Genomic DNA, 27,995 nt, shown 5'->3' on the forward strand with positions numbered 1-27,995 from the left:
GGAGTGACTCCTCTAGAACCTCCTCCTATCTGAAATTTGTAGTGTTTGGGAGTTTGAACTGGGGTAATCGCTGGGCCCCCTTTTTTTTATTTTTTTGCACCTTCGACTTCTGTTATATACAGTAATGTCATCAGCAAATTCAGGGGTTGTGTGACAGGGGCCCAACATTTGGTGCTTTGCCACTGAGCACACTTCACAAATGACACAAATCTCCCTCTGGAATGACATTCCTCTTGGAAATATATATATATATATATATATATATATATATATGTGTGTGTGTGTGTGTGTGTGTGTGTGTGTGTGTGTGTGTGTGTGTGTGTGTGTGTGTGTGTTTTGTTGCATAACAAACAGACAGGAGCAAATGTGGGCTACACATCAGGATGTAGTGTTACAAATTACCAAATATATCCATTTTATTCATTATATGCTGCTGTATAGGAAAGGGGGGCTAGTTGTCACATGGGTTGTATCTCAGGATTTGAAGCAAACTATGTGTTTTCTCTAGCAACAGTTTTATGGTGTATAAGAATTTTTTCTTTTCTTCAAGCTAAAAAATTTAATGTTTAATGAATTGTTTTACATTTTGCTTAAAAGTGTTTCAGTGTTGTTATAATATACTTTAGATAGTACTTTTTGCCATATCTAAACCAAAGGATTTCTTCTCAAATTATTGTCAATAAACAGCAGGTTACCATTGTGACAATTTCCCCATATAATGCTTTAAATCGACACATTGTAATAATGTAAAGAGAAAATAGATTTAAAATCAGAAAAAAAGAAAAAGAAATGCCCCTTTCTCAGGATGCTGTGTGTTTAAAGATAATGTTGTAAAATCCAAATAAGCTTTACAAATCTTTATTGGAAAGCGTATTTAAACAATATGTGTGTGTATATATATATATTTGCAATTAATAGCATCCAAAATAAAAGTTTTCATTTACATATGTGTGTGTGCTGTTTATTTATTATGTATATATAAATACACACAATACAAACATGTAAATATTTTCAAAATATAATGTATGTGTGTGTATTTATATATAAATAATAAATATACACAGAACACAAATTGTAAACAAAAACATTTGTTTTGTATATGATTAATTGTCTGACAGCACGATTTTTTTATTTATTATTTTGTATATATATATATATATATATATATATATATATATATACATACACTAGTCAACATTTGAAGTGGATCAAAACTGTTCCTCAAAGTTGTCCTAAAACCTAAAACCAAAATGCGTTCTTATCTTAGGACAACTTTGATGAACTTTTTTGATCCACTACAAATGTTGTATATATATATATATATATATATATATATATATATATATATATATATATATATATATATATATATATATAAGCCTCCTTTTAAGATAATTAAGATTATATTGATCTGTGACATATTTTTATGACAATTAAGCACATTTCCTCCCCTATTCTCATTACCATAATGCACAGTACAATGTCATTCTCGTTACTGTAATGTACAACAAATAATAATTCAAATGCCTTACAGTGTTGGTTTTGCTTCCTTTAATTTATGCTGACTTATATTAAAAATCATAGCGTTGTTTAATGTTAACCAACTTACAGTTAATATCTGAATGAGAATTTACAGCTTCTCTTTTCTGTTTATTTTGTGGTGAAATGTCACCTGACCATTATAATATCGACTTGTTAGGGTATTGTGTTTAATAGCTAATTTGTTGGTTTAATTTAATTTAACCAGAATAATCTGCATTCAAAAGTGTCACGATCCTCTTCAATTGCACGTCAGATTTGCAAGAAAAGCAGCTTCTTTTACTGCTCAGAAGGAGATCCGTTTCTGTCTTATCAAGTGGAGAAGAAACTCGACAGATATGGTCATTCCTTTCTTGCTCATTACTTTTTCCTATGAGCCAAATAATTCTCAAACAGGTGCAGTGTGAGGTCACCTGACTCATGATGACACAAAACAAACACATAAAACCAAGCCTCCAGACGAATGTCTCACCAAGATCAAATAACATTAACATTTATTCATTTGGCCGATGATTTTATGCAAAACAACTTACAAGGAACAGTACAACACAAGCATCTACTCATTCAAATAAAGCGTGTTCATCTTCTCTAGTCCCAAACCGAGACCAACACGTTAACCTGATGTTCACGACTCACTTTATTATTCAAAATACAGGACACATGTTTGAAATTTCAAAGGTAAGGCAATTAAATCGTTAACGTCGTTGTTATTATTTATTAGTAATTCTCGGTGTATAATACCGCCCCCCTGTGGCTTTAAATATGAAATAAATGAAACAATGCAACACACCCGAAAAAACCCTCTCACATGTGGTTACAATGGACTTTCACATGGCACTTTGTGAACACTGTGAAACATGTAAAGACAAATCAAAACATTGTACGATACAATCCAAATTCACATTTCACATCAATACATATCATAGTGTGTGTGTGAGGTGTGTGAGTTTGTTGTGCTTGTAGGAAAAGGAAAAATATATCTATATTACCTCATAATCAGGCCTGACTCGGTCAAGCTTATGATTGTTTTCAAGTAAATATATACTGATTGTAAACATAATACTGACCAAAACACTAGACACAAGCTCACCGCCCGAGCACATTTGCGTGGCATATAATGTAATTAAATACTAATATATTTTATACTGTGTGTAGATAGATGCTGTAACCATTAGAGAAGAAACCCGGAAAGCACGTTACACAAACAAACATACCTGGAATAATCAGACACACCTGGGTACTGTACACACCTGGATTTATACAGATTATAAAGCAGAAACGTATTACTCTGATGCACCTCAGCAGTATTTGGCTGTATATTCCTGACTATAAAGCAAACAGGGGTTTGGGGGATCACAACGAAGCACGTTTCATTCACACACGTCTTTGTGTACGGATATCTGCCGTCCGGAGCTGGTCACATGATGCCGCCGCAGCAGTTGGACTTCTGCTTCTGTGACTCGATGTAATCATGGATCTTGAACTTGGGCTCGTGGGGCTGCTGGATGTTTCTGTGCTTGAGTTCTCTGTGTGGAAATAAGAGAGAAAACATATTCATCAGTTTTAGTGTAATTAATAAACAGAAATAGAAGTCCAAGGCGAACTTTGTATGATGGTTTGACAAAGCCTTAAAAAACCTTGAAGCGCTTACCTTTGTGTGCTTAATAGTACTGAATGTGCACTTGTAGTGTAGATGCAGATACAATAATATGATATAAAAGAGCACTTTTAGTGACGGAGAGAGTGTATTAAAAGAACTTTTATGAAGTCTTTAAAAGTGTACTTGCGTCAAAACGTTTTACTTTAAAATGCTTTTAAAATCATTTGAATCAATTTTTGTTGATCTTTTAAAGAAGTACAGCTATTTTAATGCAATGTATAGTGCATTATTCAATATTACATTTAAAGTTATTACATTTTAAATGCTACAAATGTGCAATTACAAATATATTTAAATAAATGGCATGCATGTTTTATTAGAAATTGCATTATAGTTTAGATTACCATAAATGTATTCGGCATTGTGTTGTGTAAAAGTGTGTTGCCGAATGCATTTATTGTAATCTAAAATATAATTACTATTACATAAACGTGATTAAGTCCCACATAAGTGGGCCAAAAAAACACTTAAATCCAATTAACTGCATTTAATATAAATGTGAACTATAATACAACCATTTAATCTTTATTATATTAATATCAAATTAATATGCAATTAAGTGTCTGAAAAAAAAAATGGCTTTCAAAAGGGATTTATAGATTTATATTATAAGTGTTTTGCATAAGCATTACAAAGCTGTTGCTAAATTGTTCTAAATGGTTGGCAAACTAGGGTGTAAAAAATGGTGTAAGATTTACTTTGAAACCATTTTTACTCAGAAATTTGATAGATAATGGCAAATAACACATTGAGCTAAATATATAAAAACTGAAAGAGAATTTTCTTGTCAAATTTACTTGAATAATCTGTTTTATTTACAACTTCAAAACATCTATTATTTTAAGCACTTACTAGGGCACTCAAAAGTGTTTGTTAGGCAGTTGCTTACTGGTCAAAAGACCTCAATGATTATTAAAAAAAACAAAAACAAAAAAAACATTAAAAGAGTCTCATGTTGTTGCTACTTGTTTCAATCTGTATACAAGCAATAGTAATAGTGACATCTGTGTAAAATTCACTATATGTTTATAATATAAACCTTGCAATGGCTTGGAAAGCGAGTTCCACATTGACACCGGTCTTGGCACTGGTCTCCATGAAAGGGACTCCATATTCTTCAATAAAGAAAAAGCAGAGTATTGCAGTTAAATAAACTGTGATGTTTACTGATCATTTGTAATAGCAGATACATGGACATGTTAAATTAATTAACACTCATACCTTAGCCAGCTTCTCCCCTTCTTCATGAGTGATCACCCTCTCAGCGGCCATGTCTGACTGTAATTACACATTAATATAAAACAGCAATGTATTCGTGGTTTTGGAAGACATTGTCTCACTAAAGTGAAACTCCAGTGGATGAGGCACTATCTTTTATCAGCTGTTGTGATTTTATTAAACATTCTGGGTTAAGCCTGATATATGACAGTCTGAAAAAAAAAGTGGAAATGGAACAATTTATTAAACATTTAGACAGAAAAAGTTTGTAAATGTGTTTCATGTTTTATATCAAATTTGATACTTTTCTCGACTCGTATAGCATGATATAGGAGAACATGGTGCTCATACTGAAGGAGGGAAAAAATCTAATTTGATCAGAGGCCCAAACTTTATGCAATTCGGTGCAGCAAGAAAAATGTAATTCTCACAGCTTGTAATGTACTGTAAATCAATGAGATCTTTATAACTTGGAATGCTGGCCTAGTTTACTTTCACTGTAAATGCATTACTGTAAACACTATGGGAACAGCTGAAATATTCTGTGGTAACTGCATAATGACACAAATGCTGATAAAGCTCATTCCAATAAAGCCTTCGACATCATATTTGATATGCAAATACCTAAGTGCTCTAAATTAACAACATGATGAAAACTTTCCTGAAAAACCTGTTGTACACAACCTATTACATGTCTTCTGTCGTCTGATTGATAGTTTATACTTTTTTAGCAAGTAAAAGGGCTTTTAGTACTATTGTACATACAGTATGTCCTGCTTCAAGTTGTGATACATGTGCTGTGAAATCTTGCTGTGAAAGAACAACTTTTATATTTTAGTTAATATTTCCTGGACTAGAGCTACTTAGGTTTGTTTGTTTATCCATGCATTGATTTTAGACAAATCAAACATGATCCATCAGGCTTTTAAAGAAAGTTTATCTATTAATCTCTCCATCATCATTGTATTGCACTGCATTATATGTCAAACCCTGATGTAACAAATATGATTGTTTTTCTTTATCCTTTATTTTAAGGTGTCCTCGTTACAGTGTAATTATACATTTAAGTACTGAGTTTTATTATACATGCACTTACTATATGGTTAGGAATAGGGTTTGGCTTAGGGTTACTTGCATGTAATTATGCATAATTACTTGTTATTATAATATTAAGGACATGTAATGTTTAACAAGGAGGCTTTCTGGCTCCATTTGCTCCATTAGGGGGTGCTAATACCAGTTAGTACAGTTCCAGCACAACACACCATAACCACACATCAAGAGATAAACATGACCAATGGTGGCAAAAATGCTTACGTCTAAAATGAATTACTGCCTGAAATGACACACTGACACACAAAAGGTAGAGAAGCATAAAGGCATAACTGATTTGCAGCTCTGTGTGTGTGTGTGTGTGTGTGTGTGTGTGTGTGTGTGTGTGTGTGTGTGCGCGCATGTATATTAAAACATTATTTGCACCTTTCAAGAGGGGCTGCTTATTTCTGTCACTCCTTTCAGGAAGTCCCACTTACCTTGTTGCCGAGCAGCATGATGACCACATCCTTCTTTGCATACTCACTGATTTCAGTCAGCCAGGCCTGCATAGTGATGGACATGAAAAAAAAATAAATAAATAAATAAAACACTTTGAAGGACATAAAATGCATCTGCAGTAGAAATGCATGTCGTTTCAAAACCAACGCTAACAGCAGCAAGGATATTACAACTTCCAATAAATACATATCTGAAAACATCTTGAAGTGTTTGTTTGTCTTACTCTGATGTTGTCGAAGGAGGACTTTCTCGTGATGTCATACAGCAGCAGCAGAGCTGTGATGGAAAGCACAGCATGTTCAGATCACTGCGTATGATTCAGAGCTGAGCTTTAGAGTTATTAAACACTGACTCAGAAGTCTGTCATGTTCTTCAGGAGTTGTGACTAAAAATTTGACCGCAGTGTTTAAAGTTCATCTCCCTTTAGAGACTCAAACTGAATGAAATGCTCTACCGAGATATCGTTTCTACACTATGATGTATATGGTATCTATTCATATTTGCCTATTTAAATCCAGATGGCGACACAAACACACACATATATTAGAGAACACAATGTGCTTGAGCCAACTTTACACTGCCTGTCCACAAAAAAGTTTCACAGTCTACTACTTCATTAACCGCCTTTAGCTTTTATAACATTGCACTTTCATTGTGGCATTGTTTTGACAACGTCATACAACATTAACATTTGTTTCCATCGAGAGTTGGGTTAATTTTTAGCAGAGTATTGACAATGAGAGAGTCGAAACACCCTGTAAAGTGGAATATGTACATGTATATTTATTAAACACTGGTTTAATACATTTTATTTAACCCTCCTGCTGCCTGACTGATATCTCCTCTACACCTGGAACAAACTAGATGTCTCTAAAAAGGCAACACCGGACAATTTTGCAAGATTTCTTCTGTTACCTCAACAGAAATTCTATTCCTTAATGCAATGTATTATTGTAACTTTAATGTTGTGTGTCTATGTCACTCTATGTGTTGTGTTGTGTTGTAAAAATCATGGTAATGCAAGGCCCTACATGACTTACTGCTTTAAAGAGACTTAACAAAATGAATGTGGCATATTTACCCTGAGCGTCTCTGTAGTACGCGTGAGTAACACTGCGGAACCTCTCCTGACCGGCCGTGTCCCAAATCTGCAGGAGAGGAGTGTTAACAGATGAAGCATACTGTAGATGTCATGAAAATGTACATTTAGGACACTTGAAAAAATTGTCCCAATTAACCTAAATTGACCCTAAGTATCAACATGAACCTGAAATGTGTCATTTTTCCAAATCCATTATAGAAAGAGAGAAACCTGAAACCATTACGAATAATTTGTTTTGTGATTTCGTCCTGATGTAATAAACCTGATCGTTGAACAGGCAGGAGGCCAACCAAATTGAATTTTGTGAAGAAAATGTGAGCGGCGCTTGCCTGTGCAAAACACACCACCACCTGCAGTCTGCCTGGTTGCTAGGGCATTCCTAGGTGGTTGCTAAGGTGTTATCTGTGATTTCCAAGTCAAGAGTTCACTCCATAGTCTTTATGACATTCTGGTCTGTGGATACAGCTCGGCTCCCTCCAGTGTTGGGAAAAGTTACTTTTAAAAGTAATGGATTACAATATTGCTTGCTTCATAAAAAAGTAACTAATTGTTTGTTACTTTTTATGGAAAGTAATCCATTATGTTACTTGTGCATTTCTTTTTGTCACCTGAGCTGGGCTTTGTTCATTCATTTTTAATAACAACTGAGGAAAGTGTTATATTTTTGGCAACTGTAAAGGCTCTTTTACAACAAAACAAATAAATAAGCGTCAGGCTGAAGGAAGTGCCAATGCGCCCAATTTCTCTCAACATGGAGACCGGAGAGACATCAGTGAATAAATGTGAAAAAGTAACTTGCGTTACTTATCTAAAATAGCAACTCATATATTTGCTCGCAATTTTAAAAGTAATGTGTTACTTTACTAGTTACTTGAAAAAAGTAATCTGATTGCGTAACTTGTGTTATTTGTAATGCATACTGGCTCCCTCCTTCACTCTAAAGATATGGGAGTTTTGTAATCCGTTTTATCATCTGATCATAACAGCAGCCATCTGCTCAAGTTGCACGATTTGAGGCATTATAGAACAGGACAGGAGTTCAATACAGTACTCAAATCAATGTAAATAGTGATGCTTATCTCGTTTGCTTACCTGGAGTTTGACTTTCATGTTATCTACAGTCACCACCTTATTCTACAGGCAACAGGAAGAAAAAGAAACACCCATTAAAACACCAAAAGTACTTAGGAAACCACAATACACTTTCTTTTTCACAAATGTGAGACAAAATAATGAACAGTAAACAGTTCGCTATTCAAGGAAGTCATGCACGACCAAATAGGAAAACAATATAGCTACTACTAAAGTGAGCAATTCTGCTTTTGTGTGGCCAGGCTCTACACATAGACTTAATTATATAGTGAAGATGAAATAACAGAACAGCTCCCTGCTTAATGTCCTGTTGACGTCAGCCGTTACTTCCTTTGTAAACTAAATGTTTTAAAAATTGCACCTTCTGCACTGAGAGGACCAGACTTATCAGATGTTTTCATGCACCAAATGGCAATGCAATCAGAGACGTCAGTCACACAAATGGAAGTGAGAATTTCAGAGATGAGTAATTATCATCCGCAGACATTCACATACAGGCACCCATTTAGGCAGACCAATCTTTCAATCCTGAATATCTACACAGCGACTGTAGTTAATGCTGACGGATCAAAAACGTAGGCGTTTAAAGCTGAAGCGTGTCATTTTTTCACCACTTTCTCAGCTTAACATGCAGAGAAAACACAAAGTAGTTTGATTTGTAGGTGCCACCATTTACACAGAAACGGTGCCATTCAACTTTTCATCATGCCACATCATCAGCAACAGGAGAGTAAATGACGACAAAACTGCTTATGTGGTGGACTATAGAGTAATCGTAATCACAAAGACACACTTTGGCTGCGTACTCCTTCCAGGAAGTTCTGCATAAATTAAATCAGAGCAGAGCACAAAGCAATTCGAGGAGAACATTAACTGGTTCAATAAGAACGCAGGTATGTCTCCATTGTTCTTTCAATCACCATTGCATATCTGACTTGAATGAAAACACAAATCTTTTTCTTGACAGAAGTGTGTTCAGCAGAGCTCAGATGTCTTATTGTTTCTTCAAGGGCAAACCAACAAAAGCTGCAGAATAAGATAAAATGAAATCCACTGACAAAAACTGGAGTGATGATTAGGATTGGGAATTGATTCTTTTTCAGAACTGTTTCAGTTTTATAATACCAAGTTTTAACAATACTCAATTATTGATATTTTTGCATTTGCTCTCAGAAATAATTAAATAAATAAATTAACAAAAAGGTACTTTTTAGCTAATGGACCTGTTTCATATTTCTGGTCATCATAGTTATGAATAGAATTTCTATAATGCTAAACAGAAACTACAACAAATATAATTTTTGCCATTCCTAATTTGTTCCAAAAGCAAAAACAAAAAAAAGTGTCTATGACAGCCTTTCTATAACTACAAAAGAGGAACAAAAATGGAGAAATGGGTAATATTGGTCAGAAGAAAGTAAGTCAAATTTGCCATCACTCACTGTGTAATTTAATCAGCAGGCATGAAAACACAAAGTACAATGTTATAAATGCACATAAAAAAATGAAAATAAAGACATTGCTAGATGTACGATGTGGAAATGTGTCTGTGAAAAGGACCACTGTAAAAATGTACATACAAATTGTTTATGGCAAACTCAGCACTAGTTAAAAACAGAATAAAGACATATTGACCACTTTGCTTTTTACTTAATGAACACAAAAGTGACATTTAAAAATAAAAATCATATGTACATAATGAGCAAAAAGCACTCCTTTTATAATCACTAAAGCTGTCAATCACTTCAGCACAAGTTTACTGAGCTCTGCAATCTTGTCAAAACATTTGTTATAATCAAAATTGACTTTACCGCACAACCAATCTCTTATTTACATTGTGTTTCCAGTTCGTTAGTTATAAAGACAGGATTCACAAGCATGTAAAAACACAATAAGTGAGTGATATGAATGAAACGCCAGAGCCATACTGAGTAGCTCTGAAAAACACATCTGATTGGTCACTGTGTGTTCAGCACTCAACAAATACGTCTGTGATTGGCTACAAGACACAATGCTGTTTTGAGAAAGAAACTTTTGTTTTACATAAAAACCTTTGATGCTTTTCACAAAGCCCTCACACTAATACATACAGGAACATTTGAAAATGAGAGATGAGTGAAATTGGTTTATAGACTTTTAACATTATTGCAGTACTCCCTAATGTGATATTGTCAGCAAAGACATTGATAATATCGCTAAAATTTCTCTCAGCCCTATACTTATAAGTTATTGATTAATGTCTGAAACTTGAACTTCTAGTTCAAAAGTAAATATTCTCAAAACTAATCTCACTCATTTTGTTCCAAACCTGTATGACTCACTTTCTTAGCAAACCAAACCAAAATAATAATCTACATTTTGGTCTGTTCCTCACACAAATCTATCATATGACTGTGTAAGACAAATCTCTGTAAAAAATAACCATGAATTTAACGGTAAAAAAAAGAAAGAAAATGATATAGTAAAAACCTGTTAAATGGTTAACGGTAATTTCCCCTACTATACACGGTGAAAAACTGTATTGGACATTCCCAGAATTCCCTGCATTATATTTCAAATTTGATGTCTTTTTGTTGAAATAACTGTTTCTTCTTAGTTCTTTCTTATCAGTTTTGTACATTAGGGCTGTATGTTACATCTAATGTTGTTAAATGTTTATTGCATTATTTCAGTTTCATATTTGGTACTATGATGGTGTTTAGTGTTTGTGTGAATGACACTGTGCACCTTCTATATATGTTAATAATTAAAAGCTGCTTGTGATAGGCTTTGGTTCATCATGTGACTTTCATCACCACCTGCTTTTAGTGGTTATCAGTGTATTACAAAGGTATAAAACAGATTTCAGTACTTCAATAGGTTTGTATATTTACATTAAATTTACAGTTAAATACCGTAATTTATTAACCGATATACAGTTAAAACCGTAAAACCTAGAATGTTGCTACCGTATTTTTTACGGTAAAATTCTGGCAACAACAGCTGCCGGTTTTTTACTGTAAATTTTAAGGAATTTGTTTTACAGTGAAGAACATAGCGAGTCATATGAATATTTGAGCTTCTTTCATGGTGGGTTTTTGAAGCACGATAGACCCTTTGGTCACTATTCACTTCCACGTTTGGAACGACATGAAGGTGAGATGACAATCTTTTTTGGGGGGGTGAACTATCCCTTAAAATTACTATCAGTCATGAACAAATATTGATGGTACTTCCTCGAAAGTACTAAAAGAATCAATAATGGAAATGTTAAAAGACTGGGATCAAAGCCAGAATCGTTACATTCCTTACAATTTCCACTCCTGCAGTGGTGATGATATATGACTATAGGATATTCATCTATCAGTTGCTCTAGGAATCTGCTTGATCTCTCTAAATCTCAACCTATTATTTGAGAAATGGATACCCGAACTTGTTTCAGGTACAAGGCCCTTTTGACACCGGAAAGGACATCGATTTATGAAAAACATACATCTTTCAGGGCCTCTGCCTATCCAGCATAAATCAAGCATAGCAATCAATTTGTTGTAATGGCTTTCCATTTCTCTGGCATCATTCTTGCTCTGCTCTGGCTCCCACACATCCTCATGCTGAGCAAGTGCTACAAGGAAGAGCCCAAAATAGACACAGGCTATAGTGCTGCCACTGTGCCATTCAAAAAAAAAAAAAAAATACCAGTACAGAAACGCTTCATTGTTTCCCTGAGCCAGAGCAGATAAGATGCTTCATTTCAGACTCATTTTAGACAGTGTTGGCAGGCTTTCAAAGAATGAGGGTTTAAAAGGGTTTTTGAACTTCCTAAAGACACCTTCTGTCTGAAAGCATGGCACTTTCTACTTGAATCTGACGTTCGAAACCGCTCCAAATCACATGCCAAGCCTTGACCGTTTCAAGGTCTTTTATGCTAACGTTCACTTCCTTGCAAAAACACATACTGTGAAACCAAACTGACTGTCTTGGCTTGAGGGCAAAAATCTATTAGTAGAGCATGACAAACTTTATTTTCCTCCACTAAAATGCACACCCTTAACGCCAGCTGACCATGGCCTCAGAGTGTTGGTGTATTAACTGTGATGACTCCAAAAAATGAAAACATGACTATTCTCCATTTGAGAAAATAAACCCTAAATATTGATGACTCATCTTGCATTTAGAGGCGTATGCCAATTTTTGTCCAATCAAATGCTCTCTATAATGAAATGTCAGTAGTAATTGTAACTATAGCAAATGATGAAATACAGGCCAATGAGCTCTTTGATAGGTCGCACTCAAACTTTGTTTTAATAGGATATGCATCATTTCACTGGGTCTCTAAAGTATTGATGAAACATCTGAATGTCAGATTGCAAGTTCAAATAAAAAATAATAATACTAATAAATAAATATGCACAGATGAATCATTCACAGTAAGACCAATGACATGCATTTGGAAAATAGTACAGGTGAGTTTGCCATCTCATGCCAACTTTAAATACACCCCAAGTAAGTTTAAACCAAAGTTTTTCTCTTTTTCTCCCTAACTAAGTGCTTGGCAGGTGCAGCTCAAGACCCAAAGTGTCACGGGGCAACAGGTTAATCATTTAGCCAGACTGAAACGTGAACGAGCATCAGATTGACCCGTTATATCCAAACACTTCAAGACATCTTGAGTGGCACAATGGCTTCACAGATTTGTCTGAGAGGCTGCTGGACTGCACCAGCACCACTTCAGAAGACCACAGAGATTTGCACAGTTAAATGCCAATGGAGACTGAATACACACACACACACACACACACATACTCTCTATGATGGAGTGCCAGAATGGCTTATTGATTAGATGCTGGATGTAAGTGTTTAAGGGTCATATCATATTTTTCTAAGCATCATGTTTTTTTTTTTTGCCTCTGAGGTCCACTTATAATATTAGATTTTGATGAATAATCTGCTCCCGATTTCTGGCTCTCAGAATTAAAGAAAACATATTTTGAAGAATACTGGTAACGACCCAGTGACTTGCACTGAATGGACAAAAAAGCTAAATGTTCCACAGAAGAAATTAAGTAATACATGCTTGGAACAACACGAGGGCAAGTAATGATGACAGATTTTTCAATTTTGAGTAAATTCTCTCTTTACATCTGTGGAATAAACACCCTTTTCACATGTGAAATGAGCAAAAGCACTTTGCTGTGAGCTGCGGGTTTGCTTTCGGGTTTAATATAGTTTGTGATGTCTCATCCTTCAACAACAGCCTCTTGGCAAAGCGGCATTATATTGTGACATTTGTGTGATTCATAAAACAATCTGCACTAAAATCCGCAACTCAAACTGTTAAGATGAGACTGAAACAATCATGGACCTTTTTTTAAAAAAACAAGGGGCTCTTTTTTGACATCATAAGCATACTTCCATTGTTAAATAAATAGAAAACGATGTAAAGGCTTGATTACACCAAAGACGACAACTGTAATGATGTTTATAACCACTGGTATTAGATTATAATTTTATTTAAATTATTCTTTATATAGAAGACGACTCTGTTAGAGAATGTTCTCAGATAACCGGTTATGTTCTCAGAAATAAACAGAATGTTAACATAATTTGAATGTTCGTTTTGAATTTTTTTTAATGAATTTTTTAATTTATTTGTTCATTAACCATTCTAATTCTATGAGATTAGAACTTTTTTTAAACATTTAATATGGATGCACTCCATGTCTTACGCGCTTTTAGACATTACTACTCATTTCAGAAGATTTAGAGGACATTCACAAATAAAGTTCCAGTAATTTTTGCTAAATCAAACCGTATTGATCAAATTTCATAATAAAAACATTGTGAGCCCATTCAAATTCACCTGACATTAAAGAGCATTTAAAGCAGCAGGCAACAAAACCTTAAGCTCTGAAACTTACAATACATCAAACGCTCATTTCAGTTCATGATATGACCTCCATCAGTAGATATAAACATGTTGTATAAAGAGAAGCAAACCAGCTCCATCCACTGCTGGCTCACCCTAAAGTCTATCCCCACTGTGGCAATGAAGTTCCCTCCCAGAAAGGCACCATCTTTAAAGCGCACCAGGACGCAGGTCTTCCCCACTGCCGAGTCTCCCAGCAGCATCACCTAAAGGCATCAGGGTCAGAGACAGCTGTTAGGCCTACAACCACATCCTGGTTTTGTTTGATGAGCTCTAACTGTTCACCAGCTTTAAATGTTAAAGTCAACACGGAATGACATTCACAACCCACTTTACTTCCAAAAACTGACATTTTTGAGTGGAACAAGACAAAACTGTCTGGTGAGAATCAGTTTTATCTGTTGAAAATGACTAGTGTTGAAAGTGTGACAGGTGGTTAAGAGAAAGGGTTTGAAAATGATTGAGAGTTTCATACAGCCGCAAATCATGCACAATAAACCAGGAACATGCATTTAAAATGTAATTAGGGTTATTTTTGCTTCCATGTTGACTTTAACACCAAAACGCAGTTGTTTTCAACGGAAGAAAATGATTTGCAATGGAAAGGAAACTCAAATTGTGACATGTGTTTGCACAATTGTGTTTTACTTGTGTTGCATAATGTTCTTTGCTGAAATTACTGTTGCTCAATTGCAACAATGCATAAAGCTATGCTTTTTCTTCACTTCAAATAAGACAGAGGCAAAAACAGACCCTCTTATTGGATGAAAAATTAATTCTCAAGGGATCATTCTGGAATCCCTGAGACTTGTATCACTGTGTCTCTTCAGAGTACATCAATATGTCTTCAGGTGTGTTGAGATTACTCCCTCCCTAAGTCAATATGTATCCACCAGTGAGGGAAAAGTCAAACTACTATCACATTACTTAAATATTAGAGGCAATGCATCAAATAAAAAAGACGGTATACTTTATATAGCAGTTGTTCTCAGCTGCTGGTCTGCCACCCAAAACAGGTTGAGGGCATCAGGGGAAAAAAACAATGTTAGCTATAGATATGATCAATGCAATAATAATAAAATGCAACTGACTAAATAGGGTTAATTTTCAAACTGGAGAAAAATACTATGTTATATTAATAATTTTACTAAGTTGATTAAAATTTGAATGACTATTTTCTGTACTTTTATTGCAGAATCAGTCATTTTTATACTGCGTTTAATCACCACTTTGGTCCAAACGCAAAACCAGTTCTGAAGAACCACTGCTATATTGCATGCAAAACATGTTCGCAGCCATTTAAAGTGAATCCAGACAGTTGCATGGCTGTGAACATGCCTTTGCATTCTTAAAAAAAGTGATTTCCGAGTAGAAGACGCACGCGCGCGCCACAGGTGCCAACTAATGCTGGGAACATTTTTCAGTCACAACAACAGCAATACAAATTATGACACCAGCAATAAACTAAACAATAAAATATAACTCACACCTTGAAGGCAATATCAAAATACTCATTGACCGAGGCGCATCGCTCCAGCACATTTCTCGACGTTCCGTTTTTAACCCCATTCTCCATCAGTATTGCTTTTCTGTTTGACATCGCGGAAACAAATAACGAGGAGCTTGCTTTCGATGTTCTTCTCAAGACGCGCCGGTGACCATATCACAAACGCATCACATAGTGCATCCTAAACGCGCCCAAACTTCATCAGATGCTGGCTGAGGATGAGGATATATGAAGAAACACAGAAAAATGCATCTAACCAAAAAGCGTCCTCTTCATCATCTTAACGCGCAAAGACGCAAACCATGATCGTTATCGTGCAGTCGCGCGCATAATCTCACACAGCACAGAAGCAGATCGCTCCACAACACTCATGAGCAACAGGCTCCCGTGGGTAACGCGCACACACAGGTGCCAGATCACATCTGATCACACTGATTGAGAGGAGGAGACCGACCAGTGACACCCATCAAGCGACGCGACTAAACCAGACGCGCCCATTATAATCGGTGAACTCTCGGTAGCGCGAGCGCGCCGCCTCGTTTATTATAATAGCAGCGTTGTGGTTTTGTCGCGTCGCGTCTGCTGAACGGCAAACGCTGCCCAATATGTATTCTATGTGCAATAAAACACTTTTTCTCTGCAGGGGGCGCTTCGGGGCTCATAAAGCTCAATCCTCCGTTTAACTTCATTCAAATCTTAGAATATGTTTTGATTTAATAGAGGCGTTTGAACACCAGCACGTTTAATCGTTCAAATGCATTCATCCCAAGCGCTGGCACCTGAAACACAAATAACAAATCCGAACCAGCAATCTATAATAATTACATGGAAAGAAATGACATCGCAAACGACTGCGATTTGTTCATCCTAAACACTGCGGTAAAAAGTAACACGTATCACGTGACAACAGTCTAATTTTGTGGCGCCTCAGAAGCGGACATTAATAAGGTCTGGGCTTTAATTAATTATGACTGAATAATGATACTAAGAAACTCTAAAAATATATGTGAATTGAAAATACGAAATCAAGCGTTAAATATAAAAATCTTTGTTTGTAAACCTCTTACCTGGGTTAACAAGCCCCGCCCTTTTCGTAATTTTGTTTCAGTTTTTACACAGTCTCATTCTTTAAGATCATTCCATTTCTGTAAGAGAGTTTCGCTTGATATTGTGGTTTGTCGCGGCGCTTGCGGCCAGTGCAGATAAGGTTTGACAAAATGCAGCTCTTTGTAATCTCAAATGCGTAAAGATTTAATTGTTTGAAAAGGGCACTTCTTTTTAGATAGGCTAGCCTACCTATTATAAGTTACCTGAAACATGAACGACTCTTGCTCTTTCAGTAATGTTCAGTGAATTGCCTGCATTTGTCCGTATTTGTCTTTAAATCCATTAGGGAAATATAAAATGTAATCATTCCAATGGCGTGCGTTTCAACTTTAATAAGTGTTACAAATTAATCGAGCTTTAATTTCTAATTTAAAAGCGTGTGTTCAGTCCGCCCTCTAATGAACAATGAGTGTAATGACATCCACTAGCATCCATTTACTAATGTGTATCTCACATAATAACCTTACAATAAACACTCAACATTTGCTTTAATAATCATTTATATTTAACAGTATTTCTCTCTCTCTCTCTCTCGTTATTATCTGCAGGAATATTGCTCTGCATGTCTTCTTTAAGCTCAGTCTTGGCACAGTCTACCTAAATAGGTATTTGTTTGTGCACAGAAAAAACATATTTCCACACTGTTCATATTCTGCACACATATTAAACACCCTTTTTCACACACAAAAACACTGAGACTAATTACAAAATATGAAGGAAAAAACAACAACAAACAGCGATGATACAGTCGAGGCCAGACAGATCCCTCTGTAATTATAATCAGAGCCTGCAGTAAAATGATCATTATCATATTATTGTAATCAGACGCTCTCTGTTGAGAAAGCCCAGCGGCTCTCTGCAGGGAGCTACGACAGTAGAAAGAAGAGCAAATGCAGCGGGCAGAGCCGACGTGGAAGCTATTGATATTTGTGTGTCGGTCAACACAAACATGTGCGTTTAATATTAGTAGTAGTAACATATTTAGATATAAGGTTAGCATGTAGAGGATGATAGGGGAATCATTAGCTAATTTAACCTATGTTACAGCATTTTTTCCTTGTGAATTCCTACAAATTGCATAAAAAAGTACATTTATATATATATATATGTAATATAATGCAAAATTATGCATATTATTTAATTTATAATTTCATTCGAGATAAAACAAACCGGTCCTGCTCCTTTTTTTATTTTCCCAGCAGTTCTCTTTTAATGTTTGTTTTGTCTTTGTGTTTATATGGTGTTAAAAAGTCTATTTGACATCAGAAAGATTTCAACTTATTACCTAAAATACTTACTTATAATATAAACATGACTGCAAATTTCAAGAAAATAAAAATTCATTTTTAATATTCTTTTAATAAATTCAGTTAATAATTGTGTGGTGGCTTTGTGATATTAAATGTAATTTTCATTCTTAAGTAAATTATTAAAGTATCTTGTTTTAAGGTTATTTTATTTCTTTATTTTTAGTTTTGTGCAGTGTATCCGGTCCTGTGCTTTGTATCTTCTCCGTGGAGGAAAAGTGAAGTCTCCTGAGTGTCCTGAGAAAAAACGATCTGTGACCTTCTGCAGAGAGACTCACCGTGAAGCCGATGCCCACAGTAGCAGAGAAGGACCCTGAGATGAATTTTCCCTGGTCAAACTGCACTAACAGAGACGTCTTCCCCACTCCACTGTCTCCAACTAGTATGGTCTGCAACAGACAGGAACAGATGCACAAACAGATGGAGGGTCAAGTGAAGATAAAGGTATTGTGACATTTATGTGCTTGTCAGATGTTAGTAGATCAGGATTCTCTACTCCTGTGGTTCTTCTGTTAGGACACCTGTGTCAACTTGAGGAGAACTGATTTCATACATCCACTACAATCCCCAAAACAACAGCTGATTAAAAGACACAGAGCACAAATGAGGACGAAAAGTGAAGTTAGTGAATAGAAAACATCCTGCTGCATTTGAACAGAGATGCCACTTAGTTTGCTATTATGCGGTCTAGGCTGAGTTCACATTGCCACAACAGACTTCAACAAACATGGTTGCTGGGTTTTGCTGGATCAGGGTGTTAGTAGAAAAAAGTTCCCAGAAAAAAGGTTGAGGGTGAGTAAATAACCGAATTTACATTTTTAGGTAAACGATCCCTTTAACGTTACATGTATTCTGTAAAAATATAGAACATTTTTATACAGCAAAACAAAATTCTCAAAGCATGTGCTAAAAATACAGTGTTAAGAACATGCATAGCATGAACAAACATTCAGACAAGTGACAAACTCAGGGAATAATTAAATGTCTTAATTTCCCCTTCGCTGCATTCTCAAATCTACATAGTGATTTCTGTCACACAGCTGAAGTGTGATGAATAAATGAGCCTGAGCTTTAGTACGGCAGAGATGATCATTGCTGGAGTTGTAAAGGCAGATAGTCACTTTCATGTCGACACCTGCTACTGGCGTCAACAAGAATTAGTTTGGGGGGACAGCTTTCTCATCGAGAGATCAGTCAAGGTGTTTGTTAATGGTGCTGTTCACAAAGGCAGGCATCACTATCCATGTTGAAAAAAAAAACAGTGTTTATGCTGGTTAGGTATGTTTTGAAGCATGGCAGCTGATTCAAGCTGGTTCTTAGTTGGTCCTGAGCAGGAGATAGTAGCTCAGGACCAGCTCAAACCAGCTCAAACCAGCTGCATGCTTCAAAACAAACCCAACCAGCATATGCTGTTTTTTTTTTTTTAACAGAGATGACTAGCCTGTTGCTCATATTTGTGGTTTTAAGTTACTGCAGATTGTTAGTCAGATGTAAGACTGGCTTATAATAAAATGGGTGAAAACCTTCCGTAGACTTCTAAAATGGACCTTGTCATATTCACAGACAGAATATGATGGAGTGATAGTGATTTGAGGGTGGGATCTTTTGACTTGTGGCACCTAGAAATGCAATATGCTAAAAACAGTCCTTAAGCCCTAAACACACTGCACGATTTAAGCAATCCTATACTGTGCAACATGGATCTAATAAACTTGGCTATGACGTGTGTGTACGATGATGACACCTGTTGACTCATACGCTATGACGCTCGTTCTAGAAGAATAAAACGTCATCAGTATGCCCTAGTAGTAAACAAAAAGCATGATGAATCACACTTTAGAAGTTGTATTTTTTTATTTGTGCTGAAAAAAAGTGGAAGTTGCGAAAGAGGAAGAGCTTGAGGTAAGCAGTTTTATGTTTTAGCGGCATGTCACATTTTTATTTGTTGGTCAGTAAACGTGGATCGTACCAGCAAACACACTGTGTGATGATCATGCTGTATTGTTGGCTATCTTTGGTCGCAAAATCGTGACAACGGCCGTCTTTGAACCTCTCTCACTGTACGACCATCAATTAGGAGCCACGATCACAGAAATCGCCACGATTGTTTCACGAAGCAAAACTTTCGTCAATCACAGCCGAAAATTGTGTAGTGTGTTTAGGGCTTTACACATTAGAAACTGTACAGCAACATCCTGGGAACTTCCCAGAACTCTATTGCAACCACTTACAGTAGAGACGCCCTAGCAACAACCCCAAAAATGCTACAGTACAATCAGTGTCACAACATGGCAAGAAAGAAGACACTGTACACCTTAGCAATCTCACTGTATCAACCATAAACTCTTCTCAGCTTTGAAACTGCATATAAATAGTCTAGCAACCATCCAGAAATGACCAAGCAACATTTAGAGCACCTTAACATCTGCATAGCAAATACCTGACAGCTACCCAGCACAACTTAGCAACCAAATGCTTTAACAACCAGAAAAACAAACAAACAAACAAAAAAAAAAAAAAACAAAAAAATAAATAATAAAATAACATAACACCCTAGCAAATGCATAGAAGCATATTAAAAAAAACACATGTAACACTTTTACAATTGCATTACAATTACAAAAACACATCTTAAGAGTCCAGAAGCATTCACTGTGTGATGAAGCCCATTAGAATGCAGTTAGAATGCCCTTATAATTCAAGCAATGAAAGAAAAAATACTCATTAATGTAATATTTATGTTTTTTTATTGTTTGCACAAGCAATGCACTTCTCTGAATATCAGCACATAAATATGTTAATAATTTTATACAACAATGTAGAGCAACGCGGTGTTTCATTCCTTGAATGAATCTGTTTTTGAACTAATCATGTGAACCAGTGATTCAACTGTCCATTCACTTGTTTCGTTTCTAATTGAATCAGCCGTTTTGATCAAATCGTTTGATTTTCAATTATCACTATCATTCAATCATTTATTAAAACAGGGATTTGCTGCCACCTACTGGCGGGTTTACCCCAGTCGACCACTGGCAATAACTGAACTAGCACTAACCTAACACATTTATCTCATTGATTTATAGGTTTAGTTCACTTCCAGAATAAAAAATTCATGATAATTTTCTCACCCCATTTATAGCAAAATTTTCCACTTCCTTGTTTTTTAAGTTGTTAATTTTTTTTGTTTTTTCACGTTGAATTTACATTATTTTTGTAATTTTTTGTTTTTTTCGATAGGATTCAATGATTTTTATGGATATAGTGGAGTTTTATTGAAGTTTATGAGTTGTATACACAATCCCACCCGAGGAATAAGGCTCTTATCTATTGAAACAATTAGTCATTTTCTAAAAAATAAAATGCTCATCTTGAACTAGTTCTGCGCTCTGTGTCTGTGACTTTACGTGTTACGTAATTATGTCGGAAAGGTCACGCATGGTTATTTCTTCATCTTTGTGCTCCGGTTAAAACAGTTAGGGTAGGGCAGGTAGTTTAAAATAATTTAAAATCATTGATTTTAATTTTTTTGTTTTTTTTGTTTGATTTTCTTTGCACATTCTCTTTGTAAACACTGGGTCGATACTTCCACCCATGTCACATGTGACCTTTCCAGTGTGACTAGGCAATGTGTAAAGTCAAGCTAGTGCAAGATGAGCATTTGTGGTTAAAATGTGTATACATATTTTTATTTTTTTTTGAAAATGACTGATTCTTTCACTATAAGACCTTTATTCCTCAGCTGGGATCGTGTAGAGAATGTTTTTCTCAAAAACCTTAATTTCTTTTCGACTGAAGGAAGAAAGACACAAACATCTTGGATGACATGGGGGTGAGGAAAATATCATGAAATTTTTCATGTTCAGCAAAAATAGGGCAGTTTTGTAATATACTGATATGAAAATGCAAAGGGAAAGAAAATATAGTTTATTCATTGTATATTCCATTCAGAAAAGTAACTGTAGACTGATTATGAGTATTTTAAAATGTAATGTAATCTAATTAGAAGTAATTTTTGGTTATGTAATCCAGATAACATGTAATCAGCACTGCCTACAAACTACCTAGAAACACCCTAACATCTATTCAGTACACCCCAGTAATCACATAAGCCCCTTTCACACTGCGATTTCGGAAAATACACGGGTAATGTAAAAACACTCTGAACAGCTTTACAACTGCAATGACAATAAAACCACTCGGAGCGACCTAGCAACCACCCAGACCACTCAAGCACTGTGTGAGTCTTTTAATTTATCTTGTGATGTTGAGCTAACAGTTGAAAGATTTAAGTAGTTAATTATTTGATGATATGCCTATTTCTATCTCAGTCTCACACTTGGCCCTTTTGAAAGCTTTATGTCCTGTGGCACAGGGCAGCGCGCTGCATCTCTGCGGGGACTGAGAACGTGGGCGTCATCCAGCTCTGGTTGCCATGGTTATCACATCCGGCCGAGCGTCTGGCCAGAGGCTGCAAAAGCACATGCAGCTCGTTTATGACATTTATCAGCTGGAGGGCAGATGGGTGGTTGTGCTCCGCTCGGTTTAATCTTGTGTCTCACTATGTTGCCCTGTGTTTTAATGAAATCCAGCACTCTACCGGTCCCTGCAGCGAGTACATGCCTCAGGTTCAGTCTCATACGCTCCTGAAAGGACGTTTGGTGACTCTTCCTGTGTTGAAAACATTGTGCAATTCTGAGTGTGCTATACACAGGTGAGTGGGCTGGACAAACCACCTGTAGAAACACTTCTTTCTTTTTATATGCACCAGGCACTTTCTTATAAACACTACAAGTTACAAGCACTTAATAAGATAATACAAATGTTTACTTGCAAATGCACCACAAATCATTGCTTCTTAACCTTAAATACCTCTTTTGCACAATATCAAGTACTTGTATAGTCTGTCTTAGGTTATGTTTATGTATAGTGAACTATTTATAGTATATGTATAGTTAGATTACCACTTTCAGTAAGTTAGCTATGTATAGGTTTAAAAATTGTTCCAGTCGTCTAGTGTTGTATGTTTGTATTCATGTTTATTTATATAGCACCGTGGTCCTGCGAGACACATTTCGTTCCACTGTATGTCCACACATGTAGCAGAATGGCAATAAAGCTTGACTTGACTTGAACCCAGATAGCAAACGTACATCTGGAAGATGTCTGTTAAAGATCGCTTGATCTGGAAAGCATCTACTGTGTACAAACATCTGACAGACGTCTTTCAGATATCAGTTTTACATACATTCTAAATCATATACATCTTAAGACATCTAATAAACGTCTATTTGACATCTGATAGGAAACATCAAATAGACATATTGCAGATGAGCAAACACTAAAAAATATGTCTTGCAGATGTAAATGCAGATGTCAAATAGACGTCTCCGTGATTTATGTCCCTGCCCCCTTTTAGTTACTGTTGCTATGTCCTCTCTGACTCATATATCATGTTCTCATGCAGTGAAAAATACATCGTGGAGCAAAGAGGAAACTGACAACATGCTGATAGACAAGACAGAGCAGGTTACGTTAGGTATGAAACAAGGTCTCAGCTTTCAAATGTAGTAATGTTTTTAAGAAATTTAAACAGTAAATAGCATTTTGTGGCTCTTTAATGTGTCATGACAGATCGCTGTAGCGCCTCAGTTCCAGTGGCACGTGAACCGATCGTCTTTTCATATTTTCTTAAAGCACAAAATAAACATGAATGAACATTAGAAGGTATTTTATTTCAACCCACGAAAAATGTCAACACACACCATTTTTCAAGTTTAAAGGTGCTCTCAGCAATATTTGAAAAACACTTTTGACCACAGATTCGTTACTTTGCTTCTTCTTGATAGGTGAGTAATGTTGATTTTATTTCACACAAGTTGATGCCTTCGGCCGGTAGGCATAACAGAATATCGTCGTTGCCGGGGTTGTGTGTGTGGGTTGGAGATATCAAAATAGGGGCAAGGTTAGGGCTTTTGAGTTCAGCTCGGTGTGAGAGTTCCCACAGCGGATTGGGTGGGGGGCTTATTTGGGTTTGTTGACACATACAGTATATAATATAATCTGTCAGAGGAGTGTTTTTTTTGACTTGTTGTTTATTTTATTGTTGTTATTTTTTTTTTTTATCATAAAACATATGTAAAATAACTCTTGCAGTGCTGAAAACTATTAACTTTTTACCACAACAAGAATAGCAATGTACAGTGAAAGAATTGCAATATTTACTAGTCATTACTTTTATAGATAATGCAACCGCATTTAAAAATATATTTTGACAAATTCAAATATTTTTCTATTTATCTGTCAGTCTGCATTGCTTGAAAATCTAATTTGAGAAATTATATTTTTCTCCCAATCCGAAAATGAATCCCGCATTTATGAGGGAGTTATATCACTCCCGAAACTTTGTTGCTTGTATAGGGTATATGGCTGTTAGCAGCACGGAAAACAAAACTTTTATTCAAATTCTGAACGGATTATAACCTTCTTAGCCTAAAAAGTGTGCAAATAGCCCTTGCTTTGTCTAAAAAGGTGTCACTTTACTTCAGTTCATCGCAATCTCACAAAGTTCCTTTATAATCAATGGACCTCTTATTAACATTGTGTTACAGAGAGGATTCTCAAGCGTGCAGGGAAAAAAATCCGGCATTTAGAGGTGAGTGAATTCTGACCAACTTGAATGCAATGGCCAATCACAGGTGTTCAAGAAATCAACAGATGTCTGTGACTCACATTTCACTGCTGGTTAATATATGCTCTGTATAATTGTGTATGTGACAAATAAAAAAAATCTTGAATCTTGAATCTTGAATCTTGATTGGCTACATTGAAAACACTTTGTAAATAGAATCTTTTGACACTTTCCAGAGCAGAAAACACAAATGCCTACAGGAGCCTTTACCAAATCTGTTTCACCAATGTCCTATAATTACAGTTTTAACTGAAAGTGCTTTTGACTGCATGAGAAAATGGATGTGTGGTGTGGAAGGGTGAGAAAAGTGTCAACGCGTGAGAGCTGGCAGCCCTGGGCGAGGTCCTGTTGGGCTATGGGCTTGTTTGTTTTGGTGCTTTTAAATGTAAATATCGTCTGGCAGAATTCGCTTAGTGCACCTTTAAGTCCACAGTCACTAATCTACTCTCCTGTCTGATTTGTTTGTCAGACAAAATTGCAGATTCTGCGTTATGATTGGTCTGATCACCTGTCAATCAAACTCCCTGGGACGGGTCAGGATTTGATGATCGTTTGAGACTGTTTAGAGGATCATATGAATATATGTTTATTCTTCTGAGTTTCGTGAAATAATCAAATGCATTGAGTCACATAGCAATGCTTTGCACTGCTGAACAAACAAATAACTGTGGGATGATTTTAGGAGATGAATCGTGTCGAACACAGAGCCCTCAGGCTATCAGACTCTATTACTATTTCATACAAATCTCTTCCATCTTTGATATTCCTTAAATCCCTCATCACTTATTCAGCTATGAAATGCTTGATTAAGGAAGAACACAACAGAACAAACCGCATGAGGCACCTTACAGGGACAAAGAATGCCATTACCATGGCAACACATGCATTTCCACTGCCAAAGCACTATAGCCTCTCCTTCAGTGCATAGCGCTGAGAAACTTCATTATTACAATTTAACACAGCCTAAAAGCTGTGCTGTATATCAAAAACATCACATAAGCATTTCCTATTATAATGCAAAAATAAAATACAATTGCTTTGACCAAGACATGTTAACCTTAGTTTAAATATCAGGGCCTCAAGATTGTATCAAAATATATATTTAATTTAATTCTTTGCTTATCAAAATCTTTCCACACTGTTTTCCTCTAAATGAATACTGAATGTTTTTAAAATTTATATTCTCCAATATAATACATAGAAATTAGCAGCAATATAGTTTTTCTCTAAATATTGTATTGTGCTATACTGTAAAAATCCAGCTATAAGGATGTTGTTTCATCCTATTTGTTGTATTTTATATTTAGTTGACTAGACTGAACCAAATCTGTCTCTATCTAGTCTTATTGAGAAAGTTTTGCAGTGTATCATTTCAATAATACAAAACAGAAACAGAGACACAGATTCACTCAGAGGAACTGACGTGCTTCACAACTCATGTTTCTTTAATAAACTCATTTCCTGTCATCCTTCCTCACTACATCCACTTACTTTTTGAAAAGTACTTTAAAAATGTAAATGACAATGATTGAAATCAGCTTGATTCCGGGCCTTTGACTACTTTAAAAATCAACCCCTGTGTCTCTGATATTCTTGTCTTTAAATACAGTTCAGATCTCTCCTTTGCTATTTTGTGTCCGTTTTATCACACACCTAGTGAAAATCATGTCTTTTTGCTCAGAAAAGTCATAACACACTTATCGAGCTTCACATCTGTAGCTCAGTCAGTGTGCATACTTTTAACTACAAAACGTAGCTGTAAGATTTTACCCTCCTAGATAAAAAAACAGACAAAGCTAGTCAAGATGGTTTCTTAACTCGATGCTTGCAGCACTGTAAATACAATGAAGAATACTTCCTGTAGGCCTGGTTATGATCTCACATTTAAAGCACCTTTTTTCAAGCATGAGTCAATATACAATACAACCTCAACCATCTCTCTGAATGAATGTAACACCTCCACCTCCGTGGACTAAAGGTGGGTGTGTAATTGATGCAGCCATGTACAGCATTGTACTGGTTTATCCCTACAGCTCTCTGGCACAGACTGTGAGACTGGTGGGTATGTGACTTCCTGTACAAGAGCCACAATCACAGCTAGAATAGAAACTAGCAGAACAGACACAAGATGAAAGAGACGTATGGATGGACGGACAAATGGAGGGACAGACAGATGGATGGATGGACACAGAGATAGATAGATAGCTACAGAGAGCCAGACAGACAGACAGAGAAAGACAGAGACAGGCAGACAGAGAGATAGAGACAGACAGAGAGAGAGATAGACAGACAAGTCAAAGAGACAGATGGATGGATGGACTAATGGAGGGACAGACAGACAGACAGATATATAGATAATATAAACTAGCAGAACAGACACAAGAAGACAGAGACGTATGGATGGACAGACGGACAGAGGGACAGACAGATGGATGGATGGATAGAAACAGATAGATAGATACAGAGAGACAGACAGATAGATAGGTAGGGACGGAAGGATAAAGAGGGTTAGGTAGGTGAAGGGAGGACATAGAGAGACAGACAGACAGAGAGATAGAGACAGACAGACAGACAGATAGAGACAGACAGACAGACAGGATGGTGGTGGTCACCTTATGCATGAGCTCCTCATTGTATGTGAGGAGGAGTGTGCTGCTGGACAGTGTGTGTCCTTCCTCTGTGTCTGTGTCCACTGGAGAGGAGCCGTAAGCGCTGTCAGGACAAGCAGGCTCTCCCTGCTCCACCGGCTCCAGCTCTGAAGTGTTCTCCATCATCAGCTCCATGTGTGAGGCGCTTCTCAGCAGCAGATCTTGGACAGTCATTGAGACTTTTCCTCACTGTCTCGCTCGTCTCAGAGATATCACAGCGTCTCTTACCTTGTCTTGTCTCTGATGTGCAGCGATGACTCGTGCCAGAGATTCTTATAACCTGAAGAAGTTTACACTATTAAATATTTAACACTAGTGCTTCCTGTGTGTGTAGTACAGGACGTTTATGATGATATCAGTGTACACAATAGTGCTCACTGTGGCAAACCATTTCGGGTCGTTCCTGCTGTGTTGGAAGTTTTGAACTATATATGAAGCTTTTAAAAATGAATACAATTTCGTTGTAGTGTAGGATGCTTTGCTCAAACTCACACACTTACACTTTATTCAGTATAACATTATTATTTACAAAATGGAAATGCAGGTCAGCCTGCTAAGTGAGGGACTGACAGTTAGCTTGTATGAAAGTGCAAAGTTTTAACCACATATTTAAGATGTAATCATACAGATTTCTGTAGTTTTATCAAGCAGGATGGAACGCAAACCAA

General features: G+C 36.2%; 1 protein-coding gene across 2 annotated transcripts; it reads right to left on the reverse strand.

The window, feature by feature from the left end:
- Positions 1-2,499: 2,499 nt before the first annotated feature.
- On the reverse strand, positions 2,500-27,551 carry LOC109062477 (ras-related protein Rab-37-like). 2 transcript variants are annotated; one of them, XM_042720890.1, is made up of 9 exons: positions 27,292-27,551; positions 18,270-18,380; positions 8,166-8,207; positions 7,053-7,119; positions 6,195-6,247; positions 5,950-6,015; positions 4,421-4,477; positions 4,239-4,315; positions 2,500-3,065 (listed from the first exon to the last, which is right to left on the reverse strand). In XM_042720890.1, the coding sequence occupies exons 1-9, from the start codon at positions 27,499-27,501 to the stop codon at positions 2,957-2,959; spliced, it is 792 nt and encodes a 263-aa protein (XP_042576824.1). In that variant the 5' UTR covers positions 27,502-27,551; the 3' UTR covers positions 2,500-2,956. The 2 variants fall into 2 exon arrangements, with proteins under 2 accessions (XP_042576824.1, XP_042576825.1); XM_042720891.1 differs by lacking the exons at positions 18,270-18,380; positions 27,292-27,551 and adding exons at positions 14,166-14,276; positions 15,560-16,103.
- Positions 27,552-27,995: the final 444 nt, after the last annotated feature.

The sequence above is a fragment of the Cyprinus carpio genome, chromosome B3 (assembly GCF_018340385.1).
Source record: "Cyprinus carpio isolate SPL01 chromosome B3, ASM1834038v1, whole genome shotgun sequence".
In the NCBI taxonomy this organism is placed as follows: Eukaryota; Metazoa; Chordata; class Actinopteri; order Cypriniformes; family Cyprinidae; genus Cyprinus; species Cyprinus carpio.